Source organism: Naegleria gruberi, assembly GCF_000004985.1.
Source record: "Naegleria gruberi genomic scaffold NAEGRscaffold_35, whole genome shotgun sequence".
Lineage (NCBI taxonomy): Eukaryota > Heterolobosea > Eutetramitea > Acrasida > Naegleriidae > Naegleria > Naegleria gruberi.
Genome location: NW_003163292.1, coordinates 48,388 through 74,252, shown reverse-complemented (window position 1 = coordinate 74,252; position 25,865 = coordinate 48,388). Strand labels below are relative to the sequence as shown.

Genomic DNA, 25,865 nt, shown 5'->3' with positions numbered 1-25,865 from the left:
TGCTCCTATTTCCTTTGTCTTGTATTCAGCTCCTTCTTCTTCTTTGAACTGGAAGAGTTGGAGAATAGTTTGGATTATCAGAAACCTTGATTTAGTAACGGAATCTCCTATGAAAGTTAGACTGATTTCACTTTGGATTGACAGCGATGAAAGACATCTTCTCAGCATACAATCCTCCATGTTTCTATCTGAATCAATATTATTCGAAAATCGACAGAAATCATCATGACATGATTCCTTTCGAATAGTTTGATAATATGTAATAAAACGACTGTTTTCTTAATAAAAAAATTGCATTTTACATTATTCGATATGATTGGTAATCGATAATGGAAGAACTTCATTTTCTTGGAATCCACTTTTCTAAATAAGTTCCTAAAATGAACGAAATCTTTATTGGAAACAGGATTTAGATTTCAAAAACCTCAGATACTGCCGATTAAGAATATTACAATACCTACCGTGAGCTATGCACGTAAAATGGTAAATTAAAATTTTAAGCACAGTTTCTAATAAGTTACTAGCTATTATATACAAAATTATTATCAGAAAGTTCATTGTCAGAGCAAGCCTTCCTTTTCAATAGTATTGAATGCTCTAAATCTATTGAATGCTCTTTGATTCGATTGAATTTCTCTTAAGTTGTCACAAATAAACCATTTTCTGATCATCAAATAATGTTGTGCAACACAAAAGAGTTGTTACACAACATCATATTAGGCGCACTCTCTTTCAATTCATTCGATACAGATGAGATGATGACAAGAAAGATATCAGACACGTTTGTGAGCAATTCTCAATAGAAAGAAGTTTGTGATGGTTAGAGTGAAATGGTAATAATAATATGGTGAGAATGTCTCTATTCATTGTTTTAATTGGCAGCTTATTAGAAAAGTATCGTGTTATTTGATAAGTGTGTGAATAATCTTTAAGGTTTCAGTGTGTGTTCAAAATGGGTCTAGTTGAAAAATTTACAAAAAAGCACTCTTGCGTATTGCGCGTTGAAACTATTCGAAAGATTTCTCCAATTAAAAACCCAAAATGTGTCAAAACTGTTTTTAAATACAATAATAAAAAATGAAAACAAGTCAATTCATATGGTTTTTGGTTATCTTGTTGGTTTCTGTTGTGGTTTATGATTACAACAAGACAATGAATGTTGACATTCCAAAAATGGAAGAATCAGAAACAATAGTTTATCAATCAGATTATGGAACTATTCAGTATCACATTCTTAATGGCCATTTATTGAACAAGAATGTTACAAAGAAGGTATTTCTTCATCTGTAAGTTGATTTATTATTTACTAAACATTATTCTAACTTGGGGAAACTTCCTCAATAGCCATGGATCTCCAAGTGGATATGAAGAAGGTAAAATATTTGCAACTACTATTCCATCTGATTGGGTTCTGATTAGCCCTGTTAGAATTGGATATTGTAAAACCATGTTTGAAAAGTTTTCAGAAACTGAACGAAAGATTATTAATTTCTATATGGGAGGAGAAACTTTCAACAATCACACCTTTGATTTTACCAATATTTCCCATTTGCAACAAATATTAGAATTGGAGGGGAAATCTGGGAGTGAAATTCCTTCATTGGACTTTATTTTGGATTCGTCTAATTTATTGATGGTTTCGTTGATGAATCATTTGGTGGGTGAGAATGCAAACTTTTCAGTGATTGGAGTTTCTGGAGGAGGACCTTATGCTCTACATATTGCCAAGATGAATCCTTCACGAATTTCAAGTCTCCATCTAATTGTTGGAATTGTTCGAAACATGATTATTATTAGAGGAGAAACTACGAGAAGTTTCAAAGATTTGGAAATTAAATTGGAAAAAGGCAATGACCCTTATCTTATCTATGATAAGAAAAATGCTACTGATTTATTATTGAGGTATCAAGAAAGTTATAGAGATTCGTCTGAAGAAAGCTTTCGTATATATTCTTGGGATCCTTTCTTCTCCTTCCAAAAGTATCCAAATTTATTAAGATGGGGAAGTTATGCTCTGTATAGAATATTGTCCATGAAACCTTCTTTAACTTTATTCGTTTTTGGAGTAAGTTCTGATTCCACCAAGTTACAATCCCAATGTTTCCCAAAAATGGACGAAAACTTTACAAACCGCAATATTTATAACGTTTTCCTTTTGAACTTTGCCTTCACTCAAAGAAAAACCATTGGATACCTTTTCGATATGTATCTATTTCTGAACATGGCATCTGACAGAAAGAAGTACCTTTCGTCCATCAAAGTTCCAACTCAAATACTTGCTTCTATCTATGATAAGAATGTTGATTTTGATGAAAATGCGTTTTATGCTTTCAAAAACATTCCAAATTCTAAATTGGTAGCTTATGGAGATTGTGGACATTTCTTCTTTGCCAATCAAATTGAATCTGTAACTCAAAATATCAACAATTTTAGAAATAACAATTAATAATATTTACATAAAGTTATCTCTTGAAATAATAGTCAGTATTTTCCATTTTTTTATTTGCAAACCAAAATGTTGTAATCATCAAATTATGCTCGCATTGGTAAGAAGTAAATTAATAGGTAGTATATGCGCCTCCTAGGTTCTACAATTGGTATTGTGGTTATATCCAAATGTTCTGCCAGGTGACAAAAGCTGTTGTAACCACCAACAGCTGACGCGCAGGGGAACCTAAAACCACAAGGTTCGCTTTTGTTTCTGACAAACAAAATGGAATAATACTAACTTTTATTTAAAATCTAATCGATCTTCATACTGCCAAGTGCATTCTGAACTTAGAATTTCTTCCAGCTTGTACATTCTCAATTGAGCTACATAGTCATTTTCATCCTCTTCAACAACTTGTTTGAGATATTCAAGAGCTTCATCTGGATAAAAATTATCCCTATCATACATCATTTCAATAGCTGCCTCAAACTTTTCTTTTGTGACAGCCTTCTTCAATTCCTTATCATTGTTTGGAGATTGAGTAATAATTTCATAAATTGAACATGCCTGTTGTCTTCCAACAACTGCAACTTTTCCAATATTTCTAAATCTTGATGGATCCAACAGTGGAGATGCTTCAATAACTTCCCTTGTTACCACAATATCCACCTGGTAATATTTTGTAAGGGATTCAAGACGTGATGCCAAATTGACAGTATCTCCAATAATGGTTGGATCAACTCTCTGAGATTCTCCAATCAATCCAACTGCACATTTACCTCTTGCAATACCGATACCAACTTTTACTGTTGGATACCTCTTAGATTGGTTCAGAGAAATTAACCTTCTTTGTAATTCCATTGCAGCTAAAACAGATTGACCTGGTGTTAAAAATAATGCCAAAATACCATCACCCAAATACTTGTCAATATATCCACCATGTTCTCTCACAACTGGTCCAACCAATGACAGATAATTATTCAAAAACTCAAACGTCTCATCTGGTGTCATATTTTCACAAATACTTGTATAACCACGAATATCAGCAAACATGACATCCAATTCCATTTCAAAGTAATCTCCGTGCTTTAAATCTACAACATTATCCTTATGTACAATCGACATGAATTCCTTTGGAACGAATTTGTGAACTGTCTCATCGTACAGATTCATCAGGTCTTGAATCGTTCTTGAAAAGATTAAAGCTAAAATAATGGAGGAAAGAACCACACAAAAACCTCCAACACTATATCCAATCAAAGCATCCATGGAACTTTTTTTCATGTCCTCACCATTTGAAAATATTGAATCTCTAATCTTGTCCTCGACCATTTTGAGTTGGTTAATTTTCTCAGTAATGGTCCAAAACCACATTTCAGCAGAAAATGATTGTTCAGCCTGTGATAAATTAAAAGGGGAGGATAACATGTTTCTTTCCATCATATCTATCAATGATGAATTTTGTACATAATTTGCCAAATCGGTAAATAATTCAATACAATCCTTATTTCTTGACTTGGTGTCTATAACCTGATAGAGGGCCACATATTTAGATTTGAGATCAAGAAATGAAAAGAAAAAATCATTAGAGAAAGCGCTTGCGGCCATAGCATTACTTCCAATGGCCCTTCTTTGTCCCAATGTTTCTTTTAAAGCCATGACTAGTGTGTAAATATTTGATATGACTAGGAATTTTCTATCGTCTGCCAAAGATGCAGCCACTGAAACTACATCAATCATATCCCTAATACAATCTGAAAAGTAATCAATAACTGGCTTGGATGAGTTGTATTGTAAATTTTGAATCATTTCTCTCTGATTTGGCAGCTGACCCAGATATTCATCAATTTTTGACACCATGGAATAAGTTTGATTTCTAGCTACATCATCCTTATCTGTCAGTAAATTGAAAAACTCATCGATAGACTTTTTTGTTGATGGCCAATTTTCAATAGCTGAGTTTGTTACATTTCTTTGTTTTCCAAGCTCTAAACCAAATTTAGTCCCTCTAGCTCCTAGATAGAGAGAGGATGCACCCCTCTCCTTTTGTAATTCATGAATCATTTGTGCCATATTTGTTGAAAATAACGTTAATTGTTTTACACTTTGTGTTTCCACCACTCTCTGAAAAAGGTTCAATTAATGTTAAATAATTAACTTGTCAAATTAATATATTGCTTAAAAACATACCTTTGCTGCATCATTAATAAGAATAGCACCAAATGCCACTAGTGAAACTATCGATACAATGACAATAAAGAACAATTTGATTCGCAGTGGAATCATTGCCACTAATTTTGAAAGATTAATCCTCTTCGTATCACATGATGTAACCACAGCATAGGGAACAGTCGAAGATGCTGCAATAGACTTTTGTAGTGATGTTGTGATTTTCGGTTTTTCTACATGTTCCTCAATGAGAGGACTCGTTGATGAGCTGGTTGAGATTCTTACTCGCTGTAAATGTGAAACATCAAAGGTCTTGGAACTTCTTATAAAGCTTAGAGAAGTTTGTTTTCTAATCTTTGGTGTGGTTGGTCTATAATTTGATACATGAAGAGGAGCAACACTATTATTCTTGGAAATGGCCTTCGAAGAATAGAAGGGAATTGAGGAGAGTACAGATATTGGGGTGTGAGAGGTGGTAGTTGAATTGTCAGGTGTATTAGGTGGATGTTGCTGCGGGTCGCCATTGTTTTGAAAGTAAGCTCGTTGTATAGGACTAAAATCCTCTATAGAAGTTAAGTGAAAAGCTGTTACAAAGTTATTCATTCTATTTTCTCTACTTTCTCTATGTATTCAATAATATTATATATTATAATAAAAATTTGATCTATTTGATGTGGTGAATTGTCCTTATATTTCCATATCTATTCTATCAGTGAGAGAGGACTTGAGAGCAATTTTTCCAAGCAATGATGATGAACGACGCAATGGTGATGATGTTTGTTTTTTTACTTGTTATCTTCTTAATAAAGACTAAGGTGACCTTAAAGCAGATTCTTCTTGCTTCTTATGTTGTTAAACGGACAATTATTATCAGTTAACGTATTTTCATCATTGTGATGCAATCCAGTTCAGGGTTATTCTTCTTTGATTTCTTGCTGAATTCGTATCTCACAATATATTCAATAAGCCCGTTAGGACAACAGGTTGCTGTTCAGTAATGAAAGAGATGGAGGTGATATAATTACTTTCCATTATGGTTATGGTGGTGATGAATATTGGTGTTGTTAGTGTTATTAGTGTTGTTATTAGTGTTATTATTATTACTCTCGGAAATTTCTTCACCTTGTATTAATCCATCATACATCATGCTAACATATTTCAAATAATTAATATGTCCACTACAATAGGGATCTAAAATATCAACCAATTTGTGAAAGTCCTTCTTAGTGAAAGGTCTCATATCATATTGAGGATCGGTGAGGAAATTCCGAGCCTTTTTAACTTGCTTCAAATTGAGGGAAGTATTAACATTACTATTTTCCAAATACTCGGCATCTTCATCATTCATTTCCTGTTCCTCTTCAAAGTGCTTCTCGGTACAGTAGTGAAAATGAGTGAGGTACCTCTCCAATTCATCAACGGACATGTAGCCCTCTGTTTCTCCCTCCTCATTCTCTGAGAGGATTTTAAAGGCTGTGATTAATTGCTCTCGAGAAACATTGGCTGGTGGTTTATCATTGATGAGATGAACAAATTCATTAAAATTGATTGAATCATTAGGGAGTGAATTGTCAGACTTTCTATAGTAGGATTCGTGTGCTCCCTTAATAATTTCTCTGATTTGATCGGAGGTTACTTTTAATCCAATTCTATGGAAGAGACTTTGAATATCTGTTGAAGTCATTCTCCTATTGGTTATTAGATTGGAGGTTGACAATGATTTACCTCCTGGAATTTTAATACTAACTGCCAACTCGGTTTTTTCATCATCATCTCCCTGTTAGTAAGAGCTCATAGAAGGCTCTGATTTCATCCATTTCATCTTCACTAATTTGAAGGAGTGGCATTTTTCTTCTTATTGTTAAATTCTAATATTAAATAATTCTCGGATTGGAATAACATGATGATAGAAATTAATTTTCATAATGATGAAATGTCATGAATCAAATTAACTTCCTGTCAAACAACAAATTGACTATTTAACATTAGGTATCAGCCCCATTTTTTTATAAAATATTTTAGGTTTAATTACACAGTGAAAATTATTGCTGAGAGAGAAATTTAGTTTTCTTCTGGTTCAGCGAGTGGTGACTTTCCTTGCTTTTCCAACATGGCATTAATTTCATTTCTGGCAGTTTCAGGATCCATAAGCTTATCATCACGAATACCAGCTTCCAAAAGAGTCTTGTAGTGGGTTCCTTGACGAGTTCTATACAAGTATTCTTCAACAATAGATCTAGCGTGTGGTTGTATTAACTTGTTCAATTTAGTGGATTCGAACAAACGCAACAAATGTACACCCAAATCATCAGCCATTTCTCTGCTAATATTTTGAACACTACATTTAAGAGTACCCAATTTGTATCCGAAAGAAGCATCTCTCAAAGTGACATTAATATTAGCATAATTAATAGATGGTGATACAGATACAGTAGTTTCAGTATAGTCAATCTTGGCGAATGGGACAATACTTAATCTCTTTCGCAAATCTTCATCCAAAGATGGCAACTTTGTACCAGTTCTAGCTTCAGCAGTCATATCTTGTTGTAAATTTAAAAATCTACGAATTTCTCTTTCTCCAATAGCTTCTTGATACATTGGAACTCTTGCAGTGAGTGGTTGATCCAAGTGAGTCTTTCCTTCTTCGACATTTGGATAAGAACACTTCCATTCAATAGAATCTTGTGTACTTTCCTTCAACAACCAAGAATCCTTGGCAGTCATGGTGTATCTTTCTTGTGTTTGTGGTCTATCCTTGGCAACTTCAGCAGCTTCTGGAAGGACTTCATCTTGTGGAACATTATCAAAGTATGTAACGTTAATGTTTGATGTTTGTTCAACCTTTCCTCCGTGTTCCTTCAACAATTCCAAAACAACGTTTTGATCATCATAAACAAATTTAACGCTAATTTCTACGTCGTGAGAGAAGGCCTTTTGGACCATACCAACTTGAGACATGAGTTGCTTGTTGGCGTTGCTATGTTGAGAAAATTTAGCATTCTTGGCAAAGAGAGTCTTGGCAGATTGGGCCTTGTAGACTGATGCCAAAGTTGAAGAAGAGGTAAATCTACGTGCTGCAGCGTACATGATGATGATGAATTTTTATATGATGGTGCCGACAAGAGTGTTGTTCTTGATGATAGAAAAATGGACAACAAAAATTTCGACGTTGTAGGGAATTTTTTTTGTTCGGTGTTTTGTTTGTTTACAAAAGTGTTTAGCAGCACTACTCAGTAAATAGACATCTTTAATTGAAGTGATAGTGTTTCTTTGAAAATGATTGTATTGGTTAAAATTAAGCAATTGGAAGAGAATCATGTCCTCAACTTGTAAGCTTGATGTCGGAAACAATATTTAATTTTTTAAAAAATTGTAAATATTAAATTTATTTTGTTATTTATTTTAAAGAAATATTTTAGTGAACGATATGTGAAATCGGGTGTGGTATAGTGGTAGCATTCCAGACTGTCACTCTGGCGACCCGGGTTCAATTCCCGGCACTCGAGTCATACTTTTACTATTTTATTGAATACCTTTAATTTTTGGGCGACTATTCTTTATTCTTTGGTGGTATGGATCTCTATCTTGATAATCGTGTTTTTATTTTTCTAAACTATTGTATATTTCCATTTTTAGAAGCCTCTGATTAGTACACATTTTTATTGGCACTTGCTACGGCTTGCAAAAAAATTCAGATTATTTTAATACTTTTTCAAATGAAAAATGGTCAACATGTTTATACTTTACTTGTTTCTTTCACATCTTCCAATTGATTTCAGATAGGAGTGGAACAACTTGTTCAATACCTCATTTCTTAATATTTAGTAAAGTTTGGAACATCAAAAATTAAATGTTCTTTTATTAACTTTAGCATATAACAATTGATTTTATAATAAATCTAATGTTCACAAAGTGAAAATTCTCTTTCTATTTCCAAGTTTTGCTCATCGACATAGTACTTTCTCTGGTTCATAAGTTCTTCTCTATTTTTCAAAGCTTCCTCATGAGTAAAGTGTGGCATAAATTGTACAATTGTGTGAACGATTGGGAATGGGAGTAATTTGTTCAAAATAAAGCATCTATTAATAAGGAAATCAAATCTTTGCACGTCAACATCTTGTGTAGAGATGATTCTATTCCTTGGATTCACAATAAAAAAGACGAGTATCTTTCTAATGGCTGGTTTCGAAGGATCAATAGGGAAAAAGTGTCTTACTCTATGTTGGTCGGTATTATTGAAAATGATACATCTATCTTCCTTGGTGTGAATTGCTCCTTCACTTCTGAATTGTAAATCACCATCATGAAGTCCATATTGCTCGAAACATCCTTTAACATCGTCTTGTTGGTATCCGTATGGCTCTGAAATACCAGATCTAAACTCCAAATAACTATTCTTTACATTTTCTGAATGATAATAATAAATACCAGTTGTAGCAATGTGTTCATAGGGCATTCCTTCCATATGGAAAGTTCCTCCAGAGTAAAATGGCTTATCTGGGGTTACAATAATATTGGCAGCTTTTACAATGACTTGTAATGTGTCTGCCCTTCCAATAGAATGATGACTCTGTTTCATTTGTTTGTGGAATTTACCAAATATTTTACCAATAACATCATAAAGTTCTGGTTGTTTGATTTGATCGATATTATTGATATAGCTATTGATTTTCACAGTAGGTTCAGCATCTTTAGCATCTAATCCAACATTGCTATCATATGTTACTTCAAATTCAGCAGGTAACCATTGACATCTATTGGATTTTGGTTTTTCATAACTTGGTTTTGGTTGATACCAATGTCTTTCTTTTTCAACTTCAGGTTCCATTTCCTTTTCAGAAACACTAACCTTATCAACATAACAATACAATGAAGGATGAATCAAGTCCAATACTTGCTTATTTGCTCCTGGATGCCAATCTTTCTTATCTTCTGGAACATTCTCCAATTTTGCAATTTCATCTTTCAATCTCTGTTTCAAATCGCTGGGAATTAAATTATCAGCAACAATAGCCCCATTATATTTTGGAAGTTTAGTTGAGCAATGTACACAAGGACACTCACAAAATCTTGTACTTCTAGAGTACCTTTCGAAATCAAAGTATTCATCTTCTTCTTCTTCTTCGTCTGAGATGTGATCTTCTACACCTCTTGGGACGTATGGTTTGTCATTCTTCCTGATTGATGCTCTTTCCTCTCTTTCTGATTGAGGATTAGCTCCACAACATCCTTTTTTCAATGTGTCACAACTTATCAAGAATTATTTCAACACTTACCACAACATTGTTTGGATCCACTTCCTAAATAATTTGATGACATTAAAACATGTAAAAAATTATCAAATAAATTAATTGAAAATCCAATCAACAACTAACCTTGAAAATTAATGTCACGTAGAATTTCAAAAGCAACATTCGCACTAGCTACTGAAATATTCTGCCTTGAGCATTCCTGCCTCCACTTGAGCTCTAATTCTCCCAATTTAACTCTCCAATCAGCCTTTTTAACCACAGCACTCACGATCATATCAACATCCTTTGGGCTAATCTGTACAGGATGAAGTTGTTTAAAAGTTTCATGGTCAACACTTGCTTCTTGTTGTGCAATTTCCTTTTCATCTTCGGAATTATCGGCCAGTTCGAATGCTAAATTCTTACTAAACTCATCATATCGCTTGTTGTTCAATCGTCGCTTTTTGTCACTTGTGGTAATTCGGGGCATTTTTTTTATGATTTTTAAAATTCCATTTTCCAGATAAAACTGGTTTTGGTTTGTTGTTTACAATGTGCAAACAGAAAGCAACAACTCACAAGGTTAACAGTTTACGTTCAACATTTCCCCAATGCAATTCGAATCAATTTTGTCAATGAACTGATTCAAATGCATCATCAACTGGTTCATTGTACATTTTCAATACAGTAAAGAATCTTAGAAATATAATTAAGAAGGACGGATAAACTTCAAATATAGTCAGTAATATGCTATCTACATTAAGGTAATGGACTTGGAAAGTTTGTTAATAGAATCAGAGATAGCCACAACTAGAAAGGTAATGTTACCGAGATGCAAATCGAACAATGTCACCAAGATAGAAATAGACATGGGATTCTTTTGTAAAACTGCTTTATTGATTCAGGGAGAAGTAGTTCAAAATTAAAAAGCGATTCTTGCATGAATCGCCATTTGATACAACATCAAACTGGATGAATGGGAATACAATGTGGTATCTACCAAGTTTTAACTAAACTATCGGAGGTTGTGGTCAGATAATTTAAAAACTACCTTTTCCAATCCACGAACCAACTTAACAAATTAATGAAAGCTCTCTATTCAATTACAGCTATTAATACTTGAAGAATTATCGCGTTTATTGTTCACTATCAGGTTATTACTATAAATTTCGGTGGTTATATTATTGGCCTTTAGAGTTTTCTACCTAAAATTATATCTTAATATCTTATTAAGGGTTGGGAAGCAGAAAAAACGGATTTGAATATTCTCTTACAGTGTGCAACAGCTTCATTGCGAATTTTACTATATTTCCAAGTCACAAGGAGTGTGAATGAGCGTTTTGCTGTGTTTGCATCTATCTCTTGGTACAACAGAAAAAAACAAATTCACACCAAATGACAAATCATCAGCATCAACATCATGAGGAACATCATCAGGATCTCTCACATAGAGAGAATAGATACACTGTGAGTGGGACTACTACTCTGGAAGAGGATCCCTCACCCGTTCAGAAACCATATAGTGAGGAAGGAAATGCTCCTTCGTATCAAAAGAGTACAACCATTGAAGAAGAACAACAACAAGATGAAGAGCAACAACAAGAAGAATCAACAAGGAATACAACAAATACCTTAAGTACCTCAATATTCTTCTCTTCTAAGGCAAAGGTTTCTCCCATGAATTCATCCAAACCGAATCATCACTATAAAAACAACTCTACTCAAAAGAAGGAATCCAAGACAGTTGCAGTTAAAACGCAGAGCTCACTCCTATCCAGTATCACCAGTTCTAAAAACTTTGATAATAACCTTCAAAATCTTGCCAAGACAGATCCATTTGATGACATGGAAAAGATGAGAACGTCAATCACGCAGAAATCGATATCCTCATCAGTAGTCTCTTACTCTATCGTCAGTAGAAACCAGCAACGAAAGAAGAGAGTAAGCTTTTCAAAACTCGTTGCCATGATTCCTCTTCCTGTGAAACTTTTCTTTATTGTGATTTTATCAATCATTTCGCTTGTGGTTTTTGGAGCCATATTAGTGAATGATTCTGCAAAGGTATGTTTCATCCCTTAATTGGGTATTTGTCAATTTTTCTTATTGATGTTTCATTACAACTCTGATTTTCCACAATAACAATAACATGGTGTTGGCCCTTACTCTATATAGCGAGTTCTTGAAGCACAGAGTATTCAGAAATTAACGACCTTCTCCACCAATATTGCCCAAATCATCCACGAACTGCAAAAGGAACGTGGATCTTCATCACTCTTTCTTGGTGGTAAAGGTAAAAAGTTTGTGGTTGAATTGGCTACACAGAGGAATGCCACAAACCTTGCCCTCTCTAAATGGAATGAAACTAGGGCTTCTATTGCAGAATTTTTCGATTTACTGATAGAACAAGATGAAATTACAAGGAATCAGACGTATACAGTTATTCAAATTATTGAGAATATCTATTTGAATGTCCTGCCTTCTCACAGAGAAAAGATTTCAAATTTACAATTTCCAGTGGCCAAACCTGCATTGGATTTTTTCACAAATTGCATTAAGAATATGATTGATGTGGTGTCTGTATTGGCTGCTTTGGCTGAAGATCGTAAATTCCTCGTCGTGACCAACATCTATACACTCTTGATGGTCATGAAGGAAAGTTTAGGTCAGAGAAGAGCTGTTGGTAGTAATGCTGTGGCTGCTGGTGCTTTCACCAATGATCTCTATGTAAACTTTTTATATTTAAAGTCAAGATATGATACCATGTACATGGTCATTGATGCCAAATCGAGGAACAGGGATAGTCTTGGATACTATCAACAATTAACTGGATATGTAAAGAGTAACGCTGTTGTTGATATGATGGAATCATACATGTTGTCTTCACCATTCAATTTAACAAAAGCCCAATCGGTGTTTTCTGCAGAGAATTGGTTTTGGAATGTGACTACCAAGATTGATGAATTAAAAGTAGTGGAAGATAACATTAGAGATGGCATATTTAATAACTCGCAAAGTATTGAATCATCGGCCAAAGATTCTCTTATGGGTTATTGTGTTGGTGGTTTCAGTGTTGTAATTGCTTCTATCATTTTGGCTGTAATCTTTTCAAGGACTATTCAAGATTTGTTAAGGTTGCACAATGAGACAGTTCACAAGTTTGTTCCAAAGGAATTCATGTCGATTGTTCAAAAGGATAGCGTCATGGATTTGAATCATGGTGATTACTTTGAAATGGAATTGGATGTGTTGTTTGCTGACATTAGAGGTTATACGAGTATTTGTGAAAAGATGACACCAGATGAGACGTTTGAGTTTTTGAATAATTATTTGTCATTGGTTGGACCAGTTGTGAGAGAACATGGTGGATATATTGACAAGTATTTGGGTGATGGTATTTTGGCATTGTTTTTAACTCCTGGTCAATCTGTTTTAGCAGCAATGGAATTACAAAGAAGATTATTAGAATTCAATAAGAGTAAGAAATATCCAACAGTTAGAGTTGGAATTGGAATTGCAAGAGGAAAATGTGCAGTTGGATTGATTGGTGAAGATCAAAGAGTTGATCCAACCATAATTGGAGATACTGTCAATTTGGCAGCTCGTTTGGAATCTTTGACTAAACATTACAGAGTTGACATTATGGTAACAAGAGATGTAATTGATTCATCACCACTTTTATCCAATGCCAAATACAGAAATATTGGAAAGATTGCAGTTGTTGGAAGACAACAATCATGCACCATATTTGAAATTTTGACAGAATCTCCATCTTTTGGTTCAGTTGACAGTAAGAAGAAACATAAGGATAAATTCGAAGCATCCATTGCCATGATGTATGAAAAGGATTTGTTTAATCCAATTCAAGCACTTGATTATCTGAAACAAATTCAAGAAGTTGACTCGCAGGATTATTTAGTTCAAATGAGAATAACAAAATTGGAAGAAATTTTGAGTGCCAATACAATGTGGTCATTTGAAGATCGACTTGATTTTAAATAAATGATTGGAATGGTCAATTGGTGTGGTTTGTTTTGAGAGGGTGATGTTTTTTGGAGGGAAATTCTAGATTGAATATTCGTAAGATGAGCAGAGCGGTAGTAGTCACTACTAAAAATTACAATTCTTTCCTTTATTATGTATAGGAAGCGAAGGAGATATCTGTTTCGATTATTCTATCCAAGGGTTGATTCGTTGAAGTTTCTCTCTCATAAAACATTAAGAATATGATTCAGTTCTTTTACGTTTTCACCAACAATTAACCGAATCTTAGAGAACTATACTTTAAGTATCTCTTAAAAAAACATTTCATTCGAAACAGCTGTGCATGAGTTCTTTGAAAAATTGACTATAGCATGTCTGACAAGTATAAGCAACATACATCTTCTTCCGGTAGTAGTAGTAATTCATCTTCTCCGCATGAACACCATCACCGTGCTACAACTGATGAATTACTTTCGAATTCAATAGACGAAACATCATCCATACAACATCAAAGACTTTCCTCAATAATGAACGAAGAACAGCACGATAGGAATACAATAGTAGGCGATTCGTCTAAAGTTTCTAACAAGTCAGAAGATTTATTTCTTCATCAGCATCATGTTTCTCGACCTGAAAGTAATCCTCCTAAACGAAATCAAATTACTCCTCTTAATCTAGGTGCCATGAGTTCTAGTGCGAGTAAACCAAGTTTAGTTTCGGTTCGAACTCAAAAAACACTCAACACCAACTTTCTTCTAAAACAAGGTTCAACAATGAATTCATTGAGAAGTTCTAAGGAAATTAGTTTATTGCAAAAGGAGAAATCAGTTAGTTCACTAAGTACTTATTCGAAACAAGCTGAGGAAAATGATATGAAGGGAGATTATTTGACAACACTTGAGGAAGGAACAATGGATACAGGGTCTAGGTCTTCATATGAAAAGAATATGATGGGAGTTTCTTCCAGTATTTCTTCTAACATTTCGTATAGTGTTGTCTCGAAAAAGGAAGCAAGAAAGTGGACTTTATCAAAAATATTGGCAAAGATTCCACTTTCTATCAAATTACTTCTGATTTTTATCTTTTCTTTAGCTTGTATGATAGTATTTGAAGGAATTTTAATTAATTATTCAGTTTTGGTAAGTTTCTTATTGTAATTATTCGAAACTGAATTTGATGAAAGAGAGTGAAAGAATCTGATGCCAACACTCTTCTTACCATATTCACAACTGGTATTTCGGATATTATTCATGAAATTCAAAAAGAAAGAGGTTCTTCTTCTTTATATTTAGGTTCGAAAGGTACCTCATTTACTACTGAGCTTGATTTACAACGAAATGCAACAGATTTACAATTACTGAATTGGAATGCGACAAAAAAGGGGATTATTGATTATTTTACCTATGCAAAAGACGAAACAATTGCCAAACAAAAAGTTGAACCAACTCTCGATATGATTGATGCATCGTTTCATATACTCTCTGCTCATCGTTACAATATTTCAACATTGAAATTTCCAGTGGCGAAGGTAGCTCTCGATTTCTATACTACCATCATTAAGAATATGATTGATATTGTAAATGTGGCGACAAGTTTAGGTAGAGATCCAGATTTTCTTATCAAATCGAATATTTATTCACTCCTAATGGTCATGAAGGAAAGTTTGGGTCAGAAGAGAGCTACTGTGAGTAATGGATTAGCTGCTGGTGCCTTTACCAATGATTTCTATGTCAGTTACTTGTATTTGAGATCAAGATTTGATACCATGTTCACAATCATTGATGCCAAATCTAGAAATGTTGGATCTTTCAAATATTTTGAGCAACTTTCATTGAGTGTGAATAATGCGACCGTTACAAACATGATGGAATCATACATATTGGCCTCTCCTTTCAATTTGACCTATGCCAAGACAATTTTTACAGCTCAAAATTGGTTCTGGAATATTACACAAAAAATCGATGAATTGAAAACTATTGAGAATATGATTAGGGATGATATTTTGTTGGATCAGAATGAATCAGAGGGGCTTGCTATTAAGGAATTGATAGGATATACAGTGGGTGGAATTATGGGAATTTTCCTTTCATCAATTATGTCGTTAATCTTTTCGAGGACCATTCAGGACTTGTTAAGATTGCACAATGAGACAGTTCACAAATTTGTTCCAAAGGAATTCATGTCGATTGTTCAGAAGGAGAGTGTAATGGACCTTACGCACGGAGATTACTTTGAAATGGAATTGGATGTGTTGTTTGCTGACATTAGAGGTTATACAAGTATTTGTGAAAAGATGACACCAGATGAGACTTTTGAATTTTTGAATAATTATCTGTCATTGGTTGGACCAGTTGTGAGAGAACATGGTGGATATATTGACAAGTATTTGGGTGATGGTATTTTGGCATTGTTTTTAACTCCTGGTCAATCTGTTTTGGCAGCAATGGAAATACAAAGAAGATTATTAGAATTCAATAAGAGTAAGAAATATCCAACAGTTAGAGTTGGAATTGGAATTGCAAGAGGTAAATGTGCAGTTGGATTGATTGGTGAAGATCAAAGAGTTGATCCAACCATTATTGGAGATACTGTCAATTTGGCAGCTCGTTTGGAATCTTTGACTAAACATTACAGAGTTGACATTCTCGTTACGAAGGAAGTAATTGAAACATCTCCACTTCTTCCAAAGAGGAATCAAAGAAAAATAGGCCGCTTAGCAGTTGTTGGAAGACAACAAGCAAGTTGGGTATTTGAAATTCTCACAAGAACACCTTCAACAGTTTCGAATAACTCGCACGAATTGAAAGCCAAAAACAAGACCAACTTTGAAGATGCAATCGAGATAATGTTTGGAAGTTACTCTCATGGTGAATGCGTTCCAGATAAGCTTACAATTGATGGACAGAAACACACTTTTGGGGTGGTGGATTCCATGAACATGAGCTCAACTATGAATAATCTTAAAAGTGAAGATGTGGTGAAGGCGATTGAGTTATTTGGAAAGGTTGTGAGCAGAGATCCGACTGATTTCGTGGCGAATATGAGATTGGAAAAACTCAGAGAAATGGTGGACGATGTTAGTATGCGAAGCTCATGGGCTTTTGAAGATCGATTGGACACTAAATAGTAAATAAAGGCAGAATGAAACCTTAATCCAGCTAAAAGATGCCTCCCTTGGGAATCGAACCCAAGACCTCTGTCTTACTAGGACAGCGCTACTGCCAACTGAGCTAGGAAGGCTGGCATGGTATCAAAAATCCTTAATAAAATTATGTTTCCTTTTGCAGTTTTCTTTATTTTTGATCATTGATAAAGAAGCAGGAATTTCAAATTACCTTCTCAGGTGATGAAATATTTGTGCTGTTTGATGTTTGAACTGTTGGTTGACATACGGTTGGTGTTTCTTTAGGCGTCACAAAAGTTACATAGACCAATCCTTCAGTTTCCTTCACCATAAACGTATTATCTTTTGAAACAGTTACATTTCTGCCAAAAATATCCACTACTGAACTGGCATTATTTGCCTTAACAATAACTGAAGCTCCACTTTCAGTTGGCAACAAGATAACAACTGAATCGTTTGAACTTTTAAACCTCATGGCAGTTACAGAAGGGTGTTCAATTTGAATAAATCCATCAAATAATCTATTTCTTACCATTGAACTCAATTGCTTGACAGCTTTCATGGCTGGCTTGTCAGTATAATTATTGAAAAGCAAACCGAAATTGTGTTCTCTATTTGTTGGTATAACTCCATCATTTCTCAAATCGTAATAAATGAAAATTGGGAAACCAACTGCGCATGAGGAGAGTAATCTTCCTACTACATTATTAGCATGAAGTCTCAATGCGGTTTCGTCCAATCCATTCGAATTGGAGTCGAAATCAGTTGCTGAGAGACCCCATTCGGTATCCCAAACAGGTGGCACAGTAGAAATCAAAGATGTTTGAGCACTTTTCAATGTAGATGCGTGTCCTTGAAGAGTGGCATTGATATTATCATTAATAATTGATCTGAACTTTCTAGTCAAACCAGGGAATCTTCCAAAAGGTGATTTAGGACCACCAACTCCATAAGGATGCAATCCTATTCCAGAAAACAATTGAGAACCATTCTTTGAGGCAGCACCACCTTCAGATGTGAAACCTCTCACAAAACCATACGAAAAACCAGCAACACCAGTTGTAGAAACTTGAGCATTCGGATTTCCCTCTCTAATGGCAGCTAGTGCAGCTTTTGATAATGCAGCATAAGTAGTTGGAGTGAATCCATGACGATCTGCCTCATTGTAAACCTCGAAAATAACATTCTCATTAGCGTAATGTATAGCAGCTGCTCTACTATAATTAGCAAAAGCTTCGATGGCTATATCTGTAGTTGGTGGAGTAGAGGAACTTCCAGTGTAGAGAGTATTGGAATAGGTCAGAATGAATAATGCTTTCAATCCTCTCAATTTCAACGCAGTCAATAAGGTGTCATAAGAAGAGAAATTGTAAACTTGCTTGGTTGTTTCAACTGTTGACCAGAACAAATCCATTCTAATCCACGAGAAACCACCTTCTTTGACAGCATCTAATCCTTTGTCATCACTTGTAAAGTGAATATTGACACCCATTCTTGATAGCATGTCAATTCCATCTTCATTTTGACCTACGAATGGACTTTTGACAAAATTTGTCACATCCAAATCAATAACTGATTGATTAGAAACAAAAACATCATCAATGATAACGTAACCAACATCTTGACTAGTTCCCTTCTCAGCAATTTCAGTCAAGATACTAATTGCCTTAATTGGGAAATGAATAACTCTATCAGCAGCACCTCCCCATGAGGAAGTTGGTGATGTATTGATATTTACCATGATATCTGCCCATTCTCTTTCATATTGTTCAAATAACCTCAATGCTCTGTATTGAAAAACTTGTCCAGTCTGATCAGAAATTCTCACACTGAACAAATTATTGACAGGTGCCAACGCTTTGAACCCCAAAATTGTGAAAGTTTGTGTCTGTGGCAAGTGATAACTTGCAGCAACATAATTACCAGCTGTCAAATTGAATGATAATTTAAGACCTGTTGAGCCATCATATCCTTGATTAGGAGCCAAAGAAAGAGATCCCACAGCACCAGGAAACTCTGCTCCATTACTAAATGTCCAAGATAGTGGAGAGGTTCTTTCGAAATTGTCGAGAATAACCTTGTTGCTAACGGATAAAACCATACTGTGTGACTGTGGAGTGATTGAAAATCAACACACGTTTCTTGTTGGCGTTTTTTTTTAAGTGATGAATGCAGCATGTATTGTAATATGATTGTTGTTGGTAGATCTTGACAATTTATCCCTTCTATCAAAGTGTTTCATTCTGAAGAGTGATTTCGATTTTTCATTTCTCAATTCCTTGTTGGAGATGTGACCTTGATTGACCTTCCATCATCATTCAAGATCTGCTGATCCAAATAATCGTTTGTTCTTTTCATTTTCCAACAACTACTAAATCTCCAGCAATATTTCGAATACCTAGACTCCAAAATATGATTATTACAAAGACCAGTAAACGAAAGGCCTGAACACACAAAACTGATTGAAAACAAGATTAAAAAAATGTTGCTCTCCAAGCTTGGCAAAACTTGTTCTCAAAAATTATTGTTCAACCGAACCACCATCATTCAGAGAATCAAGAGGTCTTCTTTCAATTTAATTAATTTCAGAAAGCTTGGCAATACTAATAGTATTAACAATTGCCAAAAAAGACATTTTTCATTAACATCCATGATCCGAGAAGATCATCATGATACTAATAGCAATAGCAATAACAATAATTATACAACAACAAATCCTGCCGAAGTACTTTTTAATTCGGGAATGGAAGAATATTCACAAAGGAATTTTCCAAAGGCTTTGGAACATTTTGTTCATGCCGAAGAGTTGGAACCAAATAATCCATCCATAGTTTTCCAGATTGCCAATACTTTGGAATTTATGGGGAAATTTCAAGATGGTTTTGATGAATATTGTAGATTTATTGAGATTTATGAAAGTGCATTGACTGATGAGCATCGTGGGTATTATGGAGATGTGATTGTTAAGGCATGGCTCGGAGCTGGAAATTGTGTGAAATCTATGGAGAAATATGAAGATGCTATTCAACATTATAGTAAGGTTTTGGAATTTAAGGATCATGGATCACATACTCTTGGATTTTATAATAGAGCTTCTTGTTATTTCCACTTGCAAAAGTTTAGAGAAGCAATTGCTGATTTTACTGAAATGATTAAGGTTTTGAGTGAACAAAAGGTTGATAATGAAAAGCTTGTCATGACTGCTAGTCAAATTTCAACTCTTGATGCAAGTGCTTGTTACTATTTTAAGGCACTTTGTCATGTGAATTTGGGAGAATTTGAACAAGCAATCAATGATTTGACAATTATTATTAACGATTTTGAAAAGCAGGATACTTCTCAAACAAGCAGTGCAATGAGCAGCAATGATATTCGATTCAATGCCTACTATACTAGAGCTGAATGTTATTTGAGAGCTGGTGATTTTGAACGCTGCATTCAAGATACCGATACAGTAATTGGAATTATTGAAAAGATTGACCCATCCAACACTGAATTGCTATCCAATTTATATCTTACCAAGGCAGATCTTCTCTTTGAAATGAAAAACCTCGACACTTCTTTGGAAAGTTGTTTGAAGGGTGTACAATTGAATCCAAACAATAGTAGAGCCCTCTTCACTGCCGCAATCATGTTCAAACTCCTCAAACAAGATGAACAAGCATTAAGCTTTTTAAGAAGAGTTATTGAAGTGGAACCTGAGAATGCTCAAGCCAAAGAAATTCTATCTCAATGGGAAAGTAAAGGAAATTAATTTCAGGATGATTTTCAAAAGGAACGAATTGTTTCTGAGTGGACAAAGCTAGCCGGCACTTTTGTTTTTGGTTCCATGACGATATTAACAAAATATTTGCAAGAAGCGTCGATGGTTTAGTGGTAGAATACGGCGTTGCCATCGCCGTGACCCGGGTTCAATTCCCGGTCGACGCATCTGAAATGTCAATTTTTGCCCTTCCTAGTAGGAGTTAAACTTTAAAATTTTAACCACATAAACTAGACATGTAAATCTATCTTTCCTTCAAATATCGTTTCCTAATCCACTATATTGATCGAGAAAATAACCACAGGATTGACCCCATTTTTTACAGCATTTTTTCTTTCAGAAATTGAGTGCGCACTAACTCATCAATTAATGCGCTTCCCAATACGCAAAAAACTTTATTTAGAATCAAAAAATTTTCAAAAAACAAAATCAAAAAAAATCACAAAAATGAAATTTGAAATTCTCTCCTCTCATCAACGAGGTCATTTCCTAGAAGATTGGTTGGATTCTTATCATACCTTTAATTTTGCAAAATATTCGAATGGAAAATTTACTCAATTTGGACCATTGAGAGTGTTGAATGAGGATTTTGTTGGAGTTTCGAATGGATTTGGAAGGCATCCTCATAGAAATTATGAAATATTTACGTATGTGTTGAGTGGTCAATTGACACATTCTGATTCGATGGGAAATGTGGAAGTTTGTACGAAAGGTTCAGTTCAGTTTACTTCTGCTGGAAGTGGAATTGAACATAGTGAGTTTAATAGAAATAAGAGGGATATTTGTCATTTGTTGCAAATTTGGGTGAAACCTAGAACTTTGAATTCCAAACCAAATTATCAACTAAGAAATTATTCGAAAGCTCAGAAATTGAATCAACTTTGCATGATGATTGCCCCTAAAGAAGTTGTAAATGACCCTGAGAGTGAAAATCTTATTGCTATCGATCAAGATTTCTATGCCCTGTCATGTGTTTTGGAAGAAGGAAAACAAGTGACACATTCACTCCATCCAGATAGACAAATTTATATTCACATTCCATTGTTTAATCAAAAGAAGGAAGATACGAGTGGAAAGTCATCTCAAGGAAGAAAGAAAGATGACGATATTGAAGTGCCAATTGTCATCAAGGTGACAAGTAATAGTTCAAGCAGAATTATTGAATTAAGCGAAGGAGATGGATGTTTTATTCACTTTGATTCAAAGAATTTACTTCAGGATGAACAATTAATCATTGAGGGTGTGCACACCTCTACGGAATTTGTTTTAATGGACATGCAAAAGTTACTGTAAATATGTTTATTTTGGATTTTAATTCTTTGCAAGAATTGTTCATGACAGAGATGGTAAACATTATGGTTTAAGTAGTGGCCATCCAAAATTAGAAGATTTTTGAGGGTATTCAAGCTCACTAGTAACAGTTTTCCTATATTTTGCTATTTCCTTTTTAAATAAACATATCAAAGTTTATGGTACAATGTTTTTTATATTTTGGCAATTTCAGGAGGGGATTCTTCTGTTGGCCCACCACCTGATGTTGTAGTTGTTGGTGACACACAATCCAATTCACGAATAGGAGAGTTTGGATAGGTTTGACTCTTTCTTTGAGAAGCAAGTGATTTCTCTGAAACTATCTTCTCTGATTTGTGATTCTCTGATTTGTTATTCTCTGATTTGAGACTTTCTGTGGATGGGTTGCCGTCCTTTGCAGTGAATGAAACCAGAGGATTATAAACCAGTAAGACAAAGATTGAGAAGAGTAAAATTCCTCCAGCTTGAAAGGAATAATCGAGAAAGTGGAAAGTAGAATTGAAAGTTGTTGTCATGATACCAACAATAGCAGCCAATAATTGGAAGTAGGCACTAATCAACATTCCAATAATTAATCCTGCAATTTTAGTTTCTGGTCTTTGAAGGAAATTTGCATTGGCCTGAGCTCCAAGTTTAAGAGAATTTTTCCTCACAAATATTATCAATTTAACTCCAACAAATATAAACATCAATGATTCAATTGAAATCATTATAGTAAAAGCCAAAAAGATGACAATCAAAATTGGGAAAACGTTCACATTGAAATTTGGAGCAACCTTTGACGCCAAAATAACACCCACATGAACAAATACCAACAGAAGGATGCTAATAGCAAAGATTGCAATGATAATATTGAACATGTACTTGAAGATTTTGTAAGCCTTAGCTGACATGGCATGTGCAATGCGAGCAGTATCCAAACTATTTAGAATATCAGTTATTTGAAAATAAAAACGTTGTGACAACTTACAACATATTCAAGATGAAACAAGTGATCACCACAATCACAACTCCCTGCAAGTATACTGCCATATTTTCAATTGCAGAACAAATGTAGATTGGCAAGAAGTGAGAGCTCAAGTTCTCAATCGTGGTATAGTCTGAATAGTTTAAATTCAACGAGAGAGCTTTCCCATTGTATCCAAGTCTGAATGCCAAGGCGATAGATTGCTGTATCATACACCAAGACACTAAAAGAAACACAATCACTTGGTTCTTTTTCATTTCCTGTCTATATCGTATTAATAGTACAGCAATAGCTGAGAGAACAATGGCGTATGATGTAAGAAAGACACATGAAACCACTATGGATCCAACATTTTCATCGAATTGAGGGAAAAGGGCGGCAATAGAGGCATGAGTAGTGTTTGTTGTTGTTATAGTTGAGTTAGATTCTGATAATGTCAGCAAACTTTCGAAATAGCTCTGTTTGTTGAGCAATGTGTCAGTTGCCATTGTGTTGATGTTTTTTTGTGATGTGTTTTGCCTGTAACAATCAACCCTCGGTAATTGCAGTAAAATAATGTATCCATCAAATACCCTCAACGGCTGTACATACAAGTCAACAACCATCCAAAATTTGGTTAAATCGTTCAGGATACTACCTGCCCTTTCTGTAATTACTTGACCATCTTGGACAAATTACTATAGTTTTGTATCAACTATTACAAGGTTTCATGAAACTTTTGAAAAGAGGAAGGTTTGGTGGAAAATGTGCTGTGCTGAAAAGCCTTTTGATCATTGAATAACATACGGAAGCTTTGATTCGGTAAGCTTTTTGCAAGAATTTCTCCTGTCTTGTATGAATTGTATTATCTTAATGACCAATTCAAACCCTTGAATTACTGATCCGATAAACAATAATATCTACCTCCAATATTTACTGAAAGTGTGATGGAAATATCAAGGACACCAAGCCTTCAATTTTTTTGGTGTGTATGATACATAGTAAGCAAATATTGATGAAATTTCAGGTAATGGAGATCCTTTTCAAAAAAGCAAAGCACAACAATATTTCATCCTACTATTAATACTAAACAACGGTTGTCTCGTTTCAATATTAATGTGTTTGATCTCTCATCTTCAGATTTTGCATTTTTAATTTTTTTTAATTTTTTAAAAAATAAAAGCAACACCAAGTTCAATCAACATGAAGGGAATTTTTTTCTTGTTTTGATTTAAATATCACGAATAATCACCACTATTGTTTATTAATGTTGTGAATGTTGTTGGATGATAGAATTTTTAGATTTATGGAACAATCCAAGTACCTTCAATATGACGTAGTTTGATTTCATTGTTGGAAGTTTCTCTGATGAAATTGTCCAAGCTTGTGATGAGAGCAGGTTTTCCAGTCTTGGTAACAAATTCAGTGGCTGATTCAATCTTTGGTAGCATGGTACCTTCTTCAAAGCATCCTTCCGTAATGTATTGTCGAGCAGTTTCAACATCCATTGAAGTAATAGGCTTCTTCTCCTCCTTTTTTGAAGAGTAATTCAAGTAGACATGATCCACTTTGGTGAGAATGATAAAGTAATCGACAGTAAGCTTTTGTGCTAGCAGGGAACTGGATCTATCCTTGTCAATGACTGCTTCTATGCCCATCAGGTGGTTCTTTCTTTGTGCTTGCTTTTTACCAATCATTGCTTTCTCATCACCACCAACTTCATCTCGGCTTTTAACAACAGGGATACCTCCACCTCCATTACAAATAACCAAGTGTCCTTCATTGAAGAGTGTTTTGATAGTGTCCAATTCAATGATATCAATAGGTGTTGGAGAAGGAACAACTCTTCTGTAGCCTTCATCAAACTTGTGGAAAGTCATCATTTGTTTGTCCTTCTTTGATGATTCATACTCTTCAGGAGAGAGGAATTTACCAACAGGCTTGTTAGGATGTTGGAAAGCCTTGTCATTTTGATCCACCAGAGTTTGTGTGATGAGTGTGGTAACAGAACGAACATGGACATTTCCTTTCGTGTCTTGTTGGTGCATATTATTCATCAGGGATTGTTGGAATTGATAACCAATGAATGATTGAGACATGGCTCCGCAAACATCGAGTGGCATTTGGGATTCATGATTCAATTCCTTGTGAATGAAACCAACTTGAGGACCATTTCCATGTGTAATGCAAATGTTGGATTGCTTGCAATTTTGGAGAAATTTGGCAAGTGCAGAACAATTCTTATCAATGTTGGAATGTAAATCTTCATAGGTTACCTCCTTTGTGGAATCACTTTGAAGAGCATTTCCTCCAAAGCTTATAAGTATTCTCTCCTTGTTTCCATGTTTCAGATATTTCTTTTCACCCTTATTTACAGACTCGTGCTTCTTCTTACTAATGGAGTGCATCGTTCCAAGATGTTTTGGAGCCATAGCAAAGTACTTTTCCTCTGATAAGAGCTCGGATTCATATTCGTGTTCTGAAAAGATACTGGGTCCATAGATGACATAGAGGAGGAGTGCTTGTTGAGCCCATTGTCTATTCCATGCTTGATGATAGATAACTGAATGTACAGAGTCCATCACTTCATCTGTAACTTCTTCAGAACGTTTTGCAGGAAGGCAATGCATGAAAATAACATCACTCTTTGCATTTTTCAATATTGGCATGTTAACTTGATAGTTTTTCAATGCTTGTTCTCTGGTTTGAAGCATACTTTCAGGAATGTGGTAGGACATCCATGAATCTGTATAGATGACATCACATCCCTTAGAAGCTTCAAGTGGATTTTCAATCCATTCTACACTCTTCTCATTGATTCTCTTGATTTCATCCCAAACTTCTTGGACTGGTTTATAGTCATCATTATCAGGGCAAGAGAGAACGAGTTTGAAATTCATCATGGCAGC

General features: G+C 34.7%; 6 protein-coding genes, 3 non-coding genes and 1 pseudogene across 10 annotated transcripts; 5 read left to right on the top strand and 5 right to left on the bottom strand.

Moving 5' to 3' along the window:
* Positions 1 to 1,077: 1,077 nt before the first annotated feature.
* On the top strand, positions 1,078 to 2,446 carry NAEGRDRAFT_69543 (uncharacterized protein; the record flags this gene model as incomplete). The annotated part of the gene is made up of 2 exons (XM_002675194.1): positions 1,078 to 1,286; positions 1,345 to 2,446. The coding sequence occupies 2 exons, from the start codon at positions 1,078 to 1,080 to the stop codon at positions 2,444 to 2,446; spliced, it is 1,311 nt and encodes a 436-aa protein (XP_002675240.1).
* Positions 2,447 to 2,731: 285 nt separating this feature from the next.
* Positions 2,732 to 5,203, bottom strand: NAEGRDRAFT_88224 (annotated as a pseudogene; the record flags this gene model as incomplete). The annotated part of the gene is made up of 2 exons: positions 2,732 to 4,504; positions 4,610 to 5,203. Coding segments are annotated over 2 exons (2,367 nt in total).
* Positions 5,204 to 5,279: 76 nt separating this feature from the next.
* NAEGRDRAFT_80365 (calmodulin) lies at positions 5,280 to 6,284 on the bottom strand (the record flags this gene model as incomplete). Its single annotated transcript, XM_002675122.1, has 1 exon — positions 5,280 to 6,284. The coding sequence occupies one exon, from the start codon at positions 6,282 to 6,284 to the stop codon at positions 5,622 to 5,624; it is 663 nt and encodes a 220-aa protein (XP_002675168.1). The 3' UTR covers positions 5,280 to 5,621.
* A 324-nt stretch (positions 6,285 to 6,608) lies between these two features.
* NAEGRDRAFT_80364 (uncharacterized protein) lies at positions 6,609 to 7,798 on the bottom strand. The gene has a single exon (XM_002675121.1). It carries the CDS (start codon positions 7,685 to 7,687, stop codon positions 6,662 to 6,664), a length of 1,026 nt encoding a protein of 341 aa, XP_002675167.1. The 5' UTR covers positions 7,688 to 7,798; the 3' UTR covers positions 6,609 to 6,661.
* A 237-nt stretch (positions 7,799 to 8,035) lies between these two features.
* On the top strand, positions 8,036 to 8,106 carry NAEGRDRAFT_t424. The gene has a single exon. It is a non-coding gene; the product is annotated as a tRNA-Asp (tRNA).
* A 392-nt stretch (positions 8,107 to 8,498) lies between these two features.
* NAEGRDRAFT_50383 (uncharacterized protein) lies at positions 8,499 to 10,321 on the bottom strand (the record flags this gene model as incomplete). The annotated part of the gene is made up of 2 exons (XM_002675120.1): positions 8,499 to 9,829; positions 9,976 to 10,321. 2 exons carry the CDS (start codon positions 10,319 to 10,321, stop codon positions 8,499 to 8,501), a joined length of 1,677 nt encoding a protein of 558 aa, XP_002675166.1.
* Positions 10,322 to 11,226: 905 nt separating this feature from the next.
* On the top strand, positions 11,227 to 13,830 carry NAEGRDRAFT_50382 (uncharacterized protein; the record flags this gene model as incomplete). Its single annotated transcript, XM_002675193.1, has 2 exons — positions 11,227 to 11,892; positions 12,004 to 13,830. The coding sequence occupies 2 exons, from the start codon at positions 11,227 to 11,229 to the stop codon at positions 13,828 to 13,830; spliced, it is 2,493 nt and encodes an 830-aa protein (XP_002675239.1).
* A 353-nt stretch (positions 13,831 to 14,183) lies between these two features.
* NAEGRDRAFT_80363 (adenylate/guanylate cyclase) lies at positions 14,184 to 16,968 on the top strand (the record flags this gene model as incomplete). Its single annotated transcript, XM_002675192.1, has 2 exons — positions 14,184 to 14,951; positions 14,996 to 16,968. The coding sequence occupies 2 exons, from the start codon at positions 14,184 to 14,186 to the stop codon at positions 16,937 to 16,939; spliced, it is 2,712 nt and encodes a 903-aa protein (XP_002675238.1). The 3' UTR covers positions 16,940 to 16,968.
* Positions 16,969 to 16,978: 10 nt separating this feature from the next.
* NAEGRDRAFT_t411 lies at positions 16,979 to 17,052 on the bottom strand. Its single transcript has one exon. It is a non-coding gene; the product is annotated as a tRNA-Thr (tRNA).
* Positions 17,053 to 20,795: 3,743 nt separating this feature from the next.
* On the top strand, positions 20,796 to 20,866 carry NAEGRDRAFT_t425. Its single transcript has one exon. It is a non-coding gene; the product is annotated as a tRNA-Gly (tRNA).
* Positions 20,867 to 25,865: the final 4,999 nt, after the last annotated feature.